The 18814-nt window shown below is 33.9% G+C and overlaps 1 protein-coding gene across 1 annotated transcript in view; it reads right to left on the reverse strand.

Moving 5' to 3' along the window:
* Positions 1 to 7587: 7587 nt before the first annotated feature.
* Positions 7588 to 18814, reverse strand: part of LOC106878099 (uncharacterized) — a 30477-nt gene continuing 19250 nt past the window's right edge. The window contains exons 2-4 of the mRNA XM_014927203.3: positions 11806 to 11968; positions 10972 to 11091; positions 7588 to 7921 (exon numbers count right to left, since the gene is read on the reverse strand). Of these exons, the coding sequence (XP_014782689.1) occupies positions 10985 to 11091; positions 11806 to 11968 (270 nt within the window). The 3' untranslated portion in view covers positions 7588 to 7921; positions 10972 to 10984. The remainder of the gene's footprint in view (positions 7922 to 10971; positions 11092 to 11805; positions 11969 to 18814) is intronic.

Here is an 18814-nt window from a genome sequence, read left to right on the forward strand (position 1 = left end):
CATGCTTAGCAAGGAACTTGAACCATTCTGGAAGTGGTTAAATGACTAAATTAAGTATGAAGGGCTCATAATTTCCTAAGGGTATGATGGGTATTTAACAGGATCCTGTTTGCATGACTACTTGGAAATACCCAAGCTTTTAAGAATGAAGATGCCTCACTTGATCATAAATTAAAGAGCATTTTTCTGTGACATTTTGTGTGAATGCCCATTTTGAAGTTAGCAGCATTGGGGAGATCAGCATGCCTCAGACATAATTCACCAGTGATTGTTCATTATTACCATTCATGAAATTGTGGTTAAACGTGCATATCTGTAATTAATGGGGGATGAGGGTTCCTGAAATTTATTCCAGAAGTGTATAAATACTAGGAAGATGTCTTCAGACTTTTTGCTGATGAGGTCAAATTACTGCTAATTTTTGACAACACAACTGCTCACCCAGACCATCACCTACTTGTCAATAATGATGGTAAAATAAGGAATATGTTATTGCCATTCAGTGTTACTTTCATGATCCAACCAAATCAACCGAAATATTTGGATGAAGGCCTTATGGCATCAACAGCCACATGATGACATCAACAGCCACAAACTTAAACCTGTAATATTCAATATAGTCAAGAGATGAGATCCAGAGATTCTCAGTAGAGAAGACACTTAGCAGGGCTCAAATGATTCAAATTTAGGGGATCAAGTGCACGGGGTAAAAAATGACTATAAAAAAGAACCAGTTGAGTAGATGTGGAGGCAATTATGTGGATAAACAAATTAAATATATTAAATATAACAGTTTGGGTATGAAATACAAAACGTGTATATGTATACATGTAAAATGAGAGAAAGCAAAGAGTGGAGACATTCAGATGATGAATATTTAAGTATAAATATATAGATATTTATATTAATAGAGCCAACTTACTCAGAGTACAAATAACAGAAAATTAGAGGGGAGAAAGAAAGGTGTTATAAGTCCAACAGCTGTATCTGGGGGCTCAGAGGTCCAATGATAATGTTGGTAGATGTAGTTCACCACAATATGTGGCTCTGTCATCAGGGTAGAGAAGATCTTACATTTCAGATTATATTTAATATTCAATTTAGCAACTTTATGAAGGGCACCGAAGAATACCACTATAGCTAAGGCTAAGTAAAATATTTCTGTACAATGTGGAGGTTCAATATGATTGTAAAAGACTGGAAGTTAAGTGATTTCAGAGGAGAGGTGAAACAGATGTCACAGGTAGTGTCAGAGGCTGGTAAGAAAACAGAAATAGTAACTCTGGTGATCAAATGCTAACCAAAGAAGAAATTACAGAACGATGTTGATAAGCCATTGCCCAAGAATCTTAAACTCTCTGTTGTGTAAGAATCTTCTGATAACTTTATTTCATACATTGACATGTTAAGGGAAACTGATGGTCAACGTTTTATTAACATCTCAAAGCCTTAATCCTTGAACTGTGAAAATAGATTTCATGGTTATTCCAGTGACGATGTTAAATATCTAGCGAAAAACTAGAACTAGTATTATGTGTGAATCACAATGCCTCAATAAACTTGACAAATCTCAACATATGATAGTTTCAAATATAACATTCCTCAAAAAACATAGATTGGCTTATAAAACCAGTTAGGAAATTAACCTGAGCACTAATTGCATGTATCTATTAGCTTACGTCATCAGACCTAAAACTACCTGAAATTTAAGTGTGTGAGTGTGTGTGTTCTTCCTCCCACTGTTTAACCACCGGTGTTGGTTTGTTTACACTCCCATAACTTAGCAGCTTAACCAAAGAGAACAAAAGAATAAATTACCGAACTTAGAAATAAGTGCTAGGATCAATTTGTTCCAGTAAAACCCCTTCAAGGTAGTTCCCTAACAAGATCTCAGTCCAATGACTAAAACAAGTAAAACAGATAAAAAGAAAGATATAATCATCATCATCATCATCATCATCATCATCATCATCATCATCATTTAATGTCTATTTTCCATGCTGAGATGAATTGGACAGTTTGACAGGATCTGGCAAGCCAGAGGACAACGTCACAATCTAGTGTCGGCTTTGGCATGGTTTCCATGGCTGCATGCCCTTCCTAAAGAAAAAATTTTATTTAAGTTAACCTTGTAAGTTATGAAATAATGACAAATTTATTCTCAGAAAGAAAAACATTGTAAATTAAAGCCATTTGAGATTTTTAACATTATTCATAAGTTTCACCAGGATATAATGCTTCCGCCTAATGAAACTCATTAGCTTTCTCCTATAAAACTGTTACTTGACCATTTTGTTACCATATTTCTGTTGAGATACTCCATGTTTCTTTCAATGATTTTTTAAATATAACAAAAAATTTAGTAAAATAACTTAATTATTAAGCTAGTGGTAGAAACGTAAATTGTGACTAAGGTTTGGTGGATGATTTTAATTCAGAACTTTTGAAAACAAGACATTTGTACCACAGAGTCAGAGGCAATTTCAGGTGGGTTGGTGTCAAAAGGGTTAAATCAGCTATATTCTTTGTAAAATAGTGAATTGAAACTATTCACAATGGTTTGTTAGTCATAAATAGTTTCAGTGAAAACTTGTCTGCCCAAGCAGGAAGTGGGTGGGAGGATTTTGATGACAGGCAGCTATATGATATTGTGTAAAAGGGTGTCCTTTCAGAAGATGAGTTCCGTGTATGTCAGCAAGCTCCTTACCAAACAGCTACATATATATATATATATATAAATGTGTGTGTGTGTGTGTGAAGGCACATGGCTTGGTGGTTAGGTTATTCAGCTCACAATCATAAGGTTGTGAGTTTGAAAACCAGTGGTATGAGCAAGATACTTTATTTCGCTCCAGTCCACTCAGCTGTCAAAAATGAGATGTATCTGTAATTCAAAGGGGGCCAGCCTTGTCACACTGAATCTCCTTGAGAACTAGGTTAAGAGTATGTGTATCTGTGGAATTCTCAGCCACTTGCATGCTAATTTCATGAGCAGGCTGTTCAGTCGATCATATCAATTGAAACTCTCATTGCCATAACCAATAATAATAAGGATAGCATTACCTTTAATTCTTTATACACACACACACACACATATTCAACTAAGAATCCATAGAAAATTATGCACTTGTATATTTATCATAAGAATGGGGGCTGTATTAATTTAAGTTTACAATATGATAGATCTATAATATTGTATATATTCTTTTCTACTCGAAGCACAAGTCCCGAATTTTTGGGGGAGGGGGGGCCAGTTGATTAGATTGACCCCAGTACGCAACTGGTGCTGAATTTATTGACCCTGAAAGGATGAAAGGTGAAGTCGACCTCAGTGGAATTTGAACTCAGAACATAAAGACAGACAAAATATCTCTAAGCATTTCACCTGGCATGCTAATGTTTCTACCAGCTCGCCACCTTATAATATTAAATATATTGATTTTTGTGTGTGTGTGTGATTGGGAAACAAACTGCATGGCTCTTGATACTGGCCCCACTGCCCAAAGCCTTGTGAATAGATTGGCAAATGAAAACCAAAAGAAGCACGCCATATACTATATATGTCTATGTGTGTGTGTGTATTTACTTTTTTCCTTTTCCAGACATTATGTGATAGTTCTGAACAAGTGTCACTGTCATGCAAGCAGTGTCCTTTATTACCAATCTTCCGCAAAAACATGTCTGGTCATAGAGAAATATAACCTTACTTTGAAACAGGTGAGGGCTGACAACAAGAAGGACATCCAGCTGTAGAAAAATCCACCTCAACAAGTTGTCTGACCCATGCCGGCATGGAAAAGTGGACGTTAAAATGATGACATCAGATAAAGCAAGTTTAAATGTAAGAAATCAGCTCTATCTAAAAAAAAAAGCTACAACAGAATGCAAGTAGCCAATGTTTGTACATGTTAAACTAGATTGTTGAATTATGGGGTGGAATACAAACAATTTTTTTGCGTATATTACTGAACAACCAGCTGTAAATACTTACAAATCTGAGATAAAAAATAATTGATTACTGAGATACCAATAATTACTAAGTGGAAAACTAAATTCGATGTATCAATATGATAATTATTTCTTGTATGAATGGGAGATAACCCCATGATTTAACATTGATTTCATGACATTTGTGTGTGTATGTAGCTTCAGCGTAAATTTATCAAAGGGTAAAAACAGCCATGCGAAACCATCCGCATCTAATCATATCACGCCAAATTTATAGCCATGTGTGTATGTCAAAGCTAATTATTTCAAATAGATTCAGTCAGAGCGCGTCAAAAATGAATAGATACTTTATTGTTTAGGTTCTCTCTGTTCTTCCACATCAGGAAATATTATGTTTAGCAGACACTAATTAGCATGCATCAGGAAATAATTTGTTTGCTGATTTTTGTAAACAAGAGTTTGTGCTCTTTTGAGATACATCTGTCTGATAGGTTAGCTTTAAGTGAGGTGACTTACGAGGGCAAAACACTGCAGTGTCTTAAAGTCACTGGTATACTGTTTGTGTTATGAATACAGATTGTCCAAAGGGAAAAATATCCTCAGACAATGCAAAACATCGATTAAATATTCACATTTGAACCTGCCAGAATGTATTAGAAATTGATACGTTATTGTTTGGAATTTTTTGCTGTTTCTTTTGCATCTCATGCATTATTGTCTGTTTGGCAGACATCAGCAAATAATTTGTTTACTGCTCTAGTGACATATTCATTAGTTCAGCAAGGTAGCTTCAGCTGACGAGATACAATGAGCACAAAATATCAGTGTCTCAAAGGTCCCTTACACTGGTGAATCATGTTTGTTATGAACACACATCTTCTAAAATAGTGACTCCCAACTGGGAATCCACATAAAATTTTATTGTTAAAATTTATGTACAATAAATTTATTATACTTCTACAATATACAAAATATTTTTTTGTTTTTATACAATTCCAAATATTTAATTATAAAAATGATACTTTTTTAAATATCGAATGGCTAGGAAGGTCCACTTAAGTAAAGTAGGAATCAAAGAGGTTCATAGATAAAAAATGGTTGAGAAACACTGGTCTAAAGTAACATGTTCACCAATGACAAAAAGCATTAGCAATCAAATATTCACATTCAAATCTGTCAGAGCATATTAAAAATGAATGACTGCTACTGTCTGGCATGTGTCCTACAAACTGTTATTTGCTCAGCAAACATCAACATGCATCAGTGAATAAACTGTTGACTTTTAAAAACAAAAGATGTGCTTTAAAGAGATACATCAGTCCCGTGGAATAGCTTTGACAGAGATATCACATAATGAGATCACAAAACTGCAGTGTGTAGTTACTCCAGTGTGTAATTAGCACACTTCATCTAAAAGGAGGTGTTTTTGATGATGAAAACACCAGCAATCAGATATTCACGTTCAAATCTGATAGAGGGTATTTAGAATGAATAGATACTTTTCTGAAATAATTCTCATCAAAAAGCTGAGGCAAAATGTGTCTATTGTTCTTTGAGTTACTGAAGTGATAATGTCCATCTTATTTCAATATAAACTGTTTTTAACTCAACAAGTCTATGAAGAGGTTTTTATCTCTGATAATTCCACAGCGTCATGTTTTCTAAAAGTGTGTATATATTTAATATGATACACAGATGGATATATATCATCATCACTATTTCATATAAAGTGGCAAAGTTTAATATGAAGGAGATTCAGCGCCTATTTTTTGAAAGTTGAGTGTCTGGAGAAACCATCGCCTTGCTAATTCTGAAGAAGGAAGTGGAATAGATCAGATCTTATTTTTTAAGACTGTGCACATTTTTTAATTAATGAGAATATTTTACTTTATAATACACGTTTACAACTTGTTTTAATAATTTTTTTTTTTGAAAATTTCCTTATCAAAAATAAATTCCATGGTGGCAGTGATGGGGAAACTTAATAGTTCTAAATAGTGATTTAAAACACAGCCATTTAAATAATTTTAATCTGTGTCAGTTCTCATGAATTACAACTGACAAACCACTTTTTTATTACTTCTGCGCAGATAGCCAATTAAATTCCATCTACATAGAGTTTATTCCTTGACAATCCGGTTTCTAACAATTTTCCTGCATGAACAGGTTTCAGAATTCATCTCGCCACCACCATCCTCTAACTTCAAGTACTCATTTTAATTCACCAACAGATTATACTAAACTTACCTCATCATAAATGCTATTTTATTTTTTTGTTTGTTCTTTACTCACCTTGTGCCCTGAACAATTCACCTTCAATATGTATAGCTCTTCGGTTAAGAAGCTTGCTCCCGAACAATGTAGTCTTGAATTCAGTTCCACAGTGCAGCACTGTTGGCAAATGTCTTCTACTATAGCCATGGGCCGATCAAAGCTTTGTGAATGGATTTGGTAGATGTAAACAGAGCTCTGCATACCAGATGCTAGCAAATATATGGGGTCATCAGAGAATGTGCCCCATTTCAGGGCCTTCCTCTTGACAGCATCATTGCACACCAGCCCCACCTCACTGAAATGAGGCCCCACTTGGTAGGTGAAATGGTTATTAGGTTTTGCTCAATATTCTTCTAGCCATTGTTCATTGTTTCTTTTTAACCAAACCCAGTAGCTTGCCTTTGCCACTATGGTCTAGACACAAATATGGATAAATATACATACATGGATATGGATTTATATATATATGTATATTTCTTCCACCACTTTAATTTTCTCTATCAATTGTACTCTGTATTGCACCTATTAATATAAATATTTATTTATTTATACTTAAAAATTAATCATCTAAATGTCTCCACCTTTTGCTTTCTCTCATTTTGCGTGTATACATAAATACATATTTTCTATTTCATACCCAAACCATTATATTTAATGTATGTAATTTGTTTATCCGCATAATTGCCTCTGTACCCACTCAACTTGATACCTCTCATAGCCTTTCTTTACCTTGTGGAATCAATTCCCTGAAAAGAGATCGGAGTCTAAGTTTGAATCTTTTGAACACTAGTAGGTGTCTTCTATACTGAGAATCTCTGGATGTCATCTATGGACTATATATATATTTGTCTGTGTGTGTGTATTGTTGTCCTGAATTTATATGATGGTTGTAAATGAGAATCAGTCATACAAGCAAAATCTTTTTTTTCCAGTCTTCCACGAACCACATGTCTGGCCATGGGTAAATATTGTCTTGTTTAGAAGCAGGTGAAGGTTGGTGACAGGAAGGGAATCCAGCTATAGAAAATCTGCTTCAACAAATTCCATCTTGACTGATGCAAGCATGGAAAAGTGGCCATTAAACGATGATAGTAACAATTATTAATCCCATTCATTGTTTCTCTGCCACTAAATACTATTTTACAGCTCATTTCTCATTCAGAAATTATACCTTAGATATTTCATACTGAAATTATCCTGAACCACCAATTTTTATTTTCAATTCTTACTAGGTTTCTTTCATGTAATATAGTCATATCTTTACAAAAACTTTTGCTTCAGCAATAAAGAAATGAAAGTAAAATATGAAAACATAAATAAAAAACAATTGCAATCAATGATCAATAACTTCAGAGATCACCCAAATAGTTTACATAGAGATGTTTATTGCCAAAACTGCGATACAATGTGCTGTTTTGCATTAGGCTAATGAAAACCAATTAACACTTATAGCTAAAATTAAAAGACAAAGACATAACTCTTGAGGGTTTTATAACACCACAAGAGCCTTTTAATTGAAAGATTACATGCATGAACAATTTTATTGGGTTATTATGTAAGGTTTGCTAAGTTATGCCATTTATATTATGTTTTTCCATTAAAAAATTTTTGAATATTTATAATTTGATGCTGTCATGCAGATATTTAGATCATGAAGGAATGTAAATGTGGAGAAAAAGCCATACACTTGAATGAAGTTCTGAAAAGAGAAGAAAATGAAAAAAAGCTATTAGAATCAAGACAAAACAACATTTATTGTAAGCTAAAATCTTTTTTTTTTTTTCACAGACAACCCAGATGGATGAATGCTTTTGATAAATAATATAAACCTAATAGAATGTTATGTAGCCACAAGACATTTTTTTAGTTATACATTCTGTAATACATTAACATTTCTACACAATTACTTGTGTGATAAATGTGACCAGACAGACAGTGCCTAATCTATGTTTGAATAGATATTAAATGCCAGTAGGTTCCTCTTATACTCAATTTTTCTCTCGGATCATTTGTAAGCTGTCATTCACAAGCACATTCAGTGGAGTATGTTTTTTTTAATTTATTTCCAGTTTTCGTAAATTATCCGCAGGTCAAGCTTTGCTCTGCTACTATGCAGCATTGCACTTTGTACGCAAGTATTATATAACCTGCCCTTTACACTGAGAGATCCTTGGATCCAGCAATGGTAATAGCTTTTTTGAACTGTTCCATCCCAGTCTTACTCTATATAAATATAATAATCCCTGAATGGGATGCTGATCCACTGTATAGGTTAAGCTCATCAATTTTTGAAAGGGTGGTGGTGGTGGACAAATACAAATTACATTGACTCCAGTACTTGATTGGTACTTTATTTTATTGACCTCTTCCCCAACCCAAAGGAGGTGAAAGACAGAGTTGACCTTGGTGAAATTTGAACCCAGAATATCAAGGACCAGAAGCGATATTGCTAAACGTTTTCATCTGATATGCTAACAATTCTACCAGCTTAATGCTTATGCCTGGCATCAGTAGATGAAGCAAATCTCCATTGTGTATAGCATTAGTTTAATTCAGGAAAATCTAATTGCTCAGAGTAACATGAACTGAGATCTCTAGAATAAAATGTACCACGCAGAGACAAATATTTACAGTGGATTTCCACTTGGAATTGCATATGGATGTAGACATTTGCATGCAAAAGATCCAGTCACTTAAGAGGGAAACCCAGGAAGCCACAGGATGAAGTATTGAAGCCATCTTTGAGACACTGAGCCTTACAAAGGAGATGATAAAGGACCAAGATGCTTGGTGCCTTGCTGTATTCAAGAAGACCTGTCTGCCATAGCAGAAATGATATTGGTGCTGGTGCCACATGAAAAACACTTAGTACACTCTGTAAAGTGGTTGGCATTAGGAAAGGCATTCAGCTGTAGAAATGGAGCCTGGTGGAGCCCCTGGTCTTACCAGCTCCAGTCAAACCATCCAACCCATGCCAGCATGGAAAACAGACGTTAAATGATGATGAAGATGATTTACTAGTTCTGTAGTGATCAATTTTCTAACCCAGGACAACACACTAAATATATACATTTTCTCTTTGAAGTTTGACTCTCTTTTTGTGATTTAGTAATGAAAAATTTCATCTAATTACTAATCAGTTATATTACACAATATATGAACTACTGATTTAATAGAGAATATCCCAGAAAGAAAGATAAAACTATTTTCCAAATCATTATATGGACATACACATAAAAGATTATAAATAAGAAATGAGTGAAAATAATGACGGCAGAAATTAAACTAAAAACCTAAGATTGTAACTTACATAACAAGGTGTAAAAATATGCATGATTACGTTTTAATATATATGCATACATGAGAGAATGTGTATGTCTATGAACCTCAACAAGGTCATTAAAGAACAAAAAGAAAAAAAATTAACATCTGCTTATATTTTTACTGCTAAATTTAGATGACCTGATCTTTTGTTTGTATGTTTTCAATGCTAGCAGTTGCTTTTATAATAAATCTATGAGACAGTCTGGGACATTTTTTTAGTTTTTTCATAAGTGCTACTAATCATTGAAAAATAGGTTTAGGAAAAAGTGTTAGCAATATTTTTTTAAACATCTGAGACATTTGGCTTTCGTTGATATCAAAGAAGGATACAGAGATACAGAAAAACAATGGCTACATGACTGGTTGGCTATTATACACCTGAAAACACAGAAATTTAGTAGAAGTATGTATTCTAAATACACACCTCTACTGAGGACAGACACCCTATCATTGTAACAAAAAGGAGTAACATATTGGATAGTGTTGTCTTAGGTGTGTGGTAAGAAGCTTGCTTCCCAACCATATGGTTCTGGGTTCAGTCCCACTGTGTGGTACCTTGGACAAATGTTTTCTACTATTTCCTCAGGCCAACTAGAGTCTTGTGAGTGGATTTGGTAAACAGAAACTGAAAGAAGCCTGTTGTATATGTGTGTGTCTGTGTTCCTCCACCATTGCTTGACAACTGATGTTGGTGTGTCTCGGTCCTTGTAACTTAGCCGTTTGGCAAAAGAGAATAAGTACTAGACTTCCTCGACTAAAATGAGTGGTGCTCCAGCATAGCCACAGTCAAATGACTGAAACAAGTAAAAGAATAAAAGAATGCAATGTTCGAGAGCAGGATGGAATAGTTCTGATCATGGCTGTACTTAGGACTGACCTTCCTTAAAAAAAGCACAATCTCCACTTGTAAGCTGTATATGGCTGGCAATGAGTCTACTTGGGACTGACCTGAAGCTAAACAACTTCCTTAAAAAAATCACAAACTCCACTTGTTGTTGGCTATATAGGACTGACAAGTTCCATACTTTATAACTAAGTAGCTAAGTACTTGGCAGTTAGTGTCAAGTACTCTTGCTGTGGAAAACAGTGCCTTTAATAAATACAATTGTTGAAATAAATAACAATAAAAAAAGAGAATTCTTCCAAATGAATTGACTCTTCTCTACAAAGCTTTTAGAACAATCTGGATTTTAGATATAAGTTAAAGAGGGGAGGGAGAATCTCTGTGTGAGTACAAACCTTGTATATAAATGTACCGTGCATAGAAGGGGAGGGCCTTATAAAAAGTAACATCTGACACTTATTCAAAGTAACATCCCAACCACAAGAAGAGGCTTGAATAGTCAATAATGGCTTTTATTCACATTCTTGTTTTAATTTTTGTTAGTTTGAAAAAATATTACAGAAAAGTCAGGAAATACATACCGTTTCTGTTTGATCACTGGCCTATCTGAGCATTGTTGAGAGCTTGTAAAACATGATTAAGAGCCACTACACAATTACACAATGGGTTTGATGGCCCATCGGTTTCTGCTACAAGAATAACTGTTAAAAACCAGAAAAATTCAGAGTATATATAAAAAAAGCATACTTTGGAAATCCAAATCTATCAAAACAAAGTGTTCTCATAGCGGAGCAATAAAATATTCAGTAACCCAAAGATCATTGAAGAGGCTTCATAGAATTAGGGAATAATTTATGAATCATTAATTTAAATAACCTTGAATTACACGTTTTTTACCTCCTCATCAACAAATTAGGTCAATTTATTTATTTCCTTAAACAAGTCGTGTACTGAAAATAAATTTGCATGAACATCACTGTTATACAAATGAGGTTGTTCATTTCCAGCCTTCCATGGAAAATATTCAATGGGTTTGAATGATTCACCCTTAGAAACATGGGTGTTTCATTCATCATCCTTAAACAACCCTTATTCAGGGACTTTTTGAGTAGGATGGGTAACTCAACCTGAAGAAAATTCTAACTGGACCCTACCCGCAAGATCATATATAGTGAGCTTCATAACCACACAACCCTTACTGGAAAAGAAGAGGAAGTGGTATACATTGTAACGATCAAGATAATGAAAAATTATTCTAATTAAGATTTTTTAAAATTTTATTTTAGATGTGATAAAACATCACCTAATCAGTTCATCTTAATTGATCATACATATTTTACATTACAAAATAACCAATGTTATTCAAAGCCATATTAACACTGTTATTAAGAAAAATTAATTATAAATCAACTTACATCCATTACCTAACCCAACCACCAATCCACGTTCAGAACACTTAAACTTTGCCATGTTCTCATCAATTTGTATTTTAAAGTACTTAGAGCCTCGATACATAACGGAGCATACACTTGCATCACTAAAAACTTTTGCTAATTCCTTAACGGTTTCCGAGTCCAGCTGAAAAATAGAAATAACAAAAAAAGAAAGAAAGAAAGAAAAAATTACTTTACAGAAGCCAATTGATGCAATTATAAATGGTAACAGATTATTTGAAATTTTTGCCTTTACTTTGTCTCAAAGCTCAATCTCTACTTGTTTAGGCTTCCCAACGACTCATCTTCATTACACCATGCCCTTCTATCTACAGGACTGTTTCTCAGTTACTGTAATTATAGGACAGTGCTACCATTAATCCCTCTTCTCGGAACTTTTTTCCTTGTACACACAGCATTATCCCTTACCACTGGAGCAAAAGGCATAAGTAATCCTAATACACATTTTAAACTTCACTTAAGCAATTGGAAGTTTTGAGTTTTAAAAGCATCAAGTCTGAAACTAAAAGTAGTCGAGATTATCATCATTATCATTTTCCACCTCCTCCCTATCATCCACAATCTTCTCTTCCACATCACCATCATCATCACTATCATCAGAATAACAATTAGCAGCTCCTCTTCTTTTAACTTTCTGTGGAGGTAGCATGTCTCATTTAAGATAATGTGACATGCTTGACATCTCTTACATTGAAGACGTATGAATTGATATAGTCATAAACCTACTTAATACATTCATTCATCCAGTTTTCGTTGTGCCTTGTGGCACTTGAGGCGACAGCAAGATCATTCCACCTTCTAACACTGAAAGCCTCCTTAACACGATCAGGTCTTCTTTTTTTTTTTCCTTTTATAAATTTTCCCCAAGCAGCTGTGTAAAATACAGTTGATGTACAGGGCATTGAGGGGAAATATGTGGACAGGGAAGGGTTCTAAAGTGTTGCAGTTTTTTGAAGGATGTAAATGAAAGGATTTAACCAAAAATACACACACACACATCAATCTCTGTGGAGGGAACCTGTAGAAGAGGTAGACTCAGGAAAACATGGGACAAGGTAGTGAAATATGATCTTCAGATGTAGTGTCCCATGAAGATGATGATAAGTGGCCAAGACTTCTGGCTATTTGCCGTGCTTGGGAAAACACTTCAAGCTAAGTGAAATCGTAATCGTGGCCAGTACGAGTGGTTGCTTGATTCAACTCCTGTGTGTCTGATACTCAATCTGTCTACTTCAGTACACAAAACATTTTGTCCAATATTACTCTTTTTCTCAGCTCTAGTTTTGCATATTAATTTTCCCCTTAACCCTTTTGATACCAACCAACCTAAGACTGTCCCTGGTTCTATAACAGAAAGTTCCTGTTTTAAAGTGATCTAAATCAAAACCTTTTATCAAAATTTTATGTTAATTTATGTTCTAAATACCAGCTTAGTAATTGACAAAGATATTTTAGTAAATCTTTGTTTAAAAATTGATTGAAACAAAGAATATTTTAACAGAAATATGGCAACAAACAGGTTAAGCAGAAAGTGAATGTTTTAAAATATAATTAATTGCACTGATCCTACAATATAACTGGTTAAATCTCTCTTGATCTGAAACAAATGAAAAACAAAGCAGACAGCAACAGAATATGCATTAATAACACCCACCACTTCATAATCTCTAACAACACATTATCCTTCCTGTTAAAAGGCTATTCATGGAAAACAAACTTAAATACATTACTCTTAAATCTCTCCAAAAATCTGTATCATAATATCAAAATTTTTGCACATATTCCCATATGATAAGAAGTTATTTAATAAAAATGGTGCTAGGAATGGTATCAATAACAATGTTGATCTCTAAAAAGCAAGGGACAAATTATTGATTAACCTTTTTGGTACCAAAATACCTGAGATCACATTTGGTTTTGTGATACAAAGCTATTCATTTTAAAGTGTAAGATATTATACTTATAATTTGTGAATTCTTCTTAGAGGCTTGACTTGACACCTCTCATGACAAGAAATCATTACATTAAGAATGAATGATTCAAAAAATAGAAACATTTTTTAGAGACATACTAAATTCATCATAGAAATTCACTTAGAAAATCAAATATTTTGCTTCTATATTATTATGTCAAATTAATAGCAAACAAGAATTTTATGAAGACTACATAGATAGTTGAAATATCTGATAATAATTCTAGATGGTTAAAAAGTCAAACCAAAGCAAGATGTTTTCCTTAGTCTGTAAGATACAGTAATTCTTTATGAAAACTAAACTTTATACAGCTATTCGGGATGTGTGTGCATGCTTTCTTTTAATTGTTGCAATCTTCCTTGGTAAACATGAAGAGATTCTATCTTTGTCATATTTTCCATAAAGCCTGCAAAGGAACAAACAGATGCTTATTGTCATTATCTGCATTCATACCTTAATTTTCACTTTAGAATTTGAGAAATGCCAGTGATGAAGTGTGAAATATTTTATCCAGAAACTTCTTTGATAGAAAACAGGCACCAAAATACATGAAACAATCTAAAACGGAATGACTGCTTACTTACAGCTTGTTCTAACAATTTCTACAACCAATGAAACCATTTTCCAATATATGATTTATAATTAGCTAATTTTCCTTTTATTTTTGTAAATATAGTTCTCTTTTACTTGTTAGTAGCTTGGTAAAAGTTTGGGTCAAATAAATAAGAATACACTTTGAATATACAAGAAAAATTCACATTTTAACAAAATATTGAGCATGGTTTAAATTACACCTTTTTTCCAACTAGGGAAAAAAGGTCTCAGAATATCATTCGGGGTCCTATATGTAAAGTTGGGTCTGTTATTACAAGTTTTAATGCACTAAAAACTATTTTTCCTGAATGCTATCTATCATCATCATCAACCACCACGTCCATTTTCCATGCTGGCATGGGTTGGACGGTTTGACTAGAGCTGGCAAGCTAGAGAGCTACATTAGGTTCTAGTCATGTGTTTTGGCTTGGTTTCTATGACTGGATTTTCCTAACGCCATCTATTTTACAGAGCATACTGTGTGCTTTTTACATGGCACCATCACAGGTGATTTTTATGTGACACTAGCACAGGTGCTTTTTATGTAGCACTGGCACAGGTGCTCTCAATGTGGTACCAGCACTGACAGGGTCACCAAGTAACTTGCAGGACAAAATCCCCTATAGTTGGGAGAGAAGCAATAACTAAGGTGACTTAGAATATATGTGTTGTTGAAATTGGGATTTGTCCCAATATGACCGTGTGTCTTTTATGCCATCAAATACAGTATACAAATTATATCATTTTCAAAATACCGAATTGTAGGATGGGCAAGTTGAAAATTGCTTCATAATTGTCAGTGGAAATATTACAATTTGACATACAATTTAGAGAATTAGAAACAATACCTAAAAATTAATAAAGGAAACATTTTTCACCTTCAAAGTTACTGGAAATGTTAAAAAATTTGGACATGTATTATGACATGAAAAAAAGTGTGTGTGTGTGCATTTAAAACACTTTCAACCTCAAACTAACTACAAGCCTGGAATTGCTTAATTATGAAGCTGCTAAAAGAGAAGCTCTAAATATATTTTTTTAGAATAGAATCTATTCTCAAAACAAAATTCCTATTCAAATTTCCAATACTAATATACACAAAGTAGTACTGGTCAGCTTACTTTACATATGTTAAAAGGGAAACAAAAAAAAGACGAGATTTCAAGAGTGAACTGTTACGATTGTATTGTATTGGAAGCTTAATGCATTGAAGCTAAATGTACTAGAAGCTTAGTGCTACTGTAAAATCTTCAGTGAGAAAAATGACCAAAAGTTTACTTGTAAAACTATTTAGTGCATATATTAAAATGATACCTGATGAGTATAGGCTTATTGAATCAAATATACACTGGGTTAGGTAGATGTCCTTTTACCAAGCAAAATGTTCCTTTTTATACACCGTATCTATCCTGCAACCATTGTTATATAAATTAAACATTAAAGTCTCAAGTACATAAGACAGGCAACCAACATGCAATGGTCATTCAACAATTTCAAACAAACAAACAATTGACGCTACCAATATACAAAATAGTTATAGTTAATAAGATAATAGGTTTTTTTTGCTTGTTTTTTGCTATTATTAACCAAATCATTAGAGATGAAATATGTGCCTCGGATATTATCAAGTTTATTTAAGATGGTGAGCTGGTAGAATCGTTGTCATGTCAGACAAAAAGCCTAGCGGTGTTCCTTCTAACTCATTACGTTCTAAGTTCAAATTCCACTGGGATCAACTGTCTTTCAACCCTCCAGGGTTCATAAAGTACCAGTAAAGTACTAGGGTTGGTGATATCAGCTACCCACCTCCCCTCAAAACATCTGGATTTGGGTCAAAATTTGAAACCATTAAGGCATTGTGCTTCTTTTGGATTTATGTTTTTTACAAACTAGATTATATATGTGTGTGTGTATTATATATAGATATATAAGATTGCATTTCTTAAGATTGGTGGCATTGTCAGATCACAAAAACCTGTTGGCCCATGACCTCTTAAAAATATGGAGGGGGAAATGCCTCCTCCTGTTGGTTTGGGATCTAGTCAGTTTGGTTGCCAGTATCAATTCTGTTTGAATTGATTTCATATTGTCTCCAACTAGGCAACTACAGGAATTGGTGATTAAATGGCTAAAATTAATGTAGGCAAAAATCTTTAGAAACTGGAAATAGTCAAGACAGCAGAATACTTGACTGGATACTGAGATACAACCTCGATATTTTAAAAAATCAAATCTTGTTAGGTGATTCCATCAAATACCACCAGTTATGTGTACATACATATGTTTGTGTGTATATATATATCTTTTACTCTTTTACTTGTTTCAATCATTTGACTGCGGCCATGCTGGAGCACCGCCTTTAGTCGAGAAAATCGACCCCAGGACTACTCTTTGGAAGCCTAGTACTTACTCTATCGGTCTCTTTTTGCCGAACCGCTAAGTTACGGGGACATAAACACACCAGCATCGGTTGTCAAGCGATGGTGGGGGGACAAACACAGACACACAAACATATATATATATATATATATATATACGACGGGCTTCTTTCAGTTTCTGTCTACCAAATCCACTCACAAGGCTTTGGTTGGCCCGAGGCTATAGTAGAAGACACTTGCCCAAGGTGCCACGCAGTGGGACTGAACCCAGAACCATGTGGTTGGTAAGCAAGCTACTTACCACACAGCCACTCCTGTGCCTATGAATATATATATATATATATATATATATATATATATATATATATATATATATATAATTTTACTGATGACATGTAATATACAATCTTTCATACAAAACAATGAGTGAGTAGGGGGGGGGGATAGGCTGAATAATCTAGAAATGATTTCTTTTATATTTTCACGGTTTTTCTTCTTCAATTAAACACTGAAAGGCTAAAAAAAAAAGATAAGGAAGCTGTTGGGTTGTGAAACGAAATTTATAAACAACTATTGTTCGTGGAGAATGTGTAAGAGACGAAACATCAATACTATTAATAATTTAAATGGTTTTTATATATCGATATATAATTACAAAACTTGTAAGAAAACAAACAGGAGTGGATAAAGAGAAACCAAAATTAAAAAGTAATAAAGTAATAAATCAATGACAACAATTTAGATTGACAACTTGCTTTAAAAATAGTAGGAGAAATGGTGACGAACAGAAAAGAGTATGTGAGTGTTTCCGGAGACAATAAGAAAGAAAAGTATCGATATGAGGTCGGTAGGAGTGAAAATATGAGTAAAGACAACAGACGCTGGCAAGCAAGAAGGAAGCAGAACGGGGGTGGGGTGTGAAAGATCAGATAATGGAATGTGCAGACAACAAATATACATATGTAATACCCAGCAGAGTAAGCACATAAATGTGAAACGAGGTGCGAAAAATAGTACTCGAATACCGGAGGTAGAGTAATATGTTTATTATTGAAGCTGCAAAAATATCACAAAAAACTGCTACTCAGAGTTTCACGTTCCAGTTCGTCGGACACTCGAAACTCCGAGTAGCAGTTTTTGGCGAGCTTTCGATATCAGTACGAAATATTGGCCTTTTCCGTAAAAAGTTTATTTTACCAAAGTTTATTTTACCAAAGTTTATTTTACCAAAAATGAAAACTACAACTGTCACTAAATGACTAGGATGTTAGAAACACCTACATTGCTAGAAATAAGAGCTAAAATGCTCTAATGCTGTAGTTTATATACATATATATATATAAGCAATCGCTCTCTTTTTGGTCTTAGAACTGTTCGTTAGTTTCCGTAATTTTTTATTATTTTTTTACTTTTGGTTTCATAACATGTCGAAGGCGACATTAGCTTTGAAGTTGGGAAAAGATGAACAGGAAGTTGAAAAAGAGTTCATAACTCCAACTAAAAACATTTGTCTCCCCTTACACACACTTCCTGTTTTGATACCACACTTCCTGCTTAACACAAACTTTTAACCCCTTTTTTTAAACCTAACACAACTCTCAATTCTCATGCATCCTTATTTTTCCAACCATTATATACATGAACTACCATTGAACTTCAAAAGCTCAAAGACAATATAATGTATTGGTATAGTTATTTTTTTATATATTATTTTTTTTTATATATTATTTTCTTCATTTTGTACTTTTTTGTAAAAAACATTTTCATTCTCCTTCTTGAAAATTTGCTACGCAATGAAAGCCGGTTAGAAATCTTTATTAAAACATGCTTCCAATTTGAAATTTTAAAACATGCTTCCAATTTAGCATTCTGCCTTATTCTTCATTTTCCTATATATATATATATATATATAGTTTAGGGACGTGAAACCAAGAGTAACCAAACTACGACCCACTGTGCCACACTATCCCTTTTGTGTAGGTACCTGCAATGAGAGTTCATTCCTGCAGCGATCATGTTTTAACT

This window comes from Octopus bimaculoides, chromosome 19 (genome assembly GCF_046866305.1).
Source record: "Octopus bimaculoides isolate indiv1 chromosome 19, ASM4686630v1, whole genome shotgun sequence".
In the NCBI taxonomy this organism is placed as follows: domain Eukaryota; kingdom Metazoa; phylum Mollusca; class Cephalopoda; order Octopoda; family Octopodidae; genus Octopus; species Octopus bimaculoides.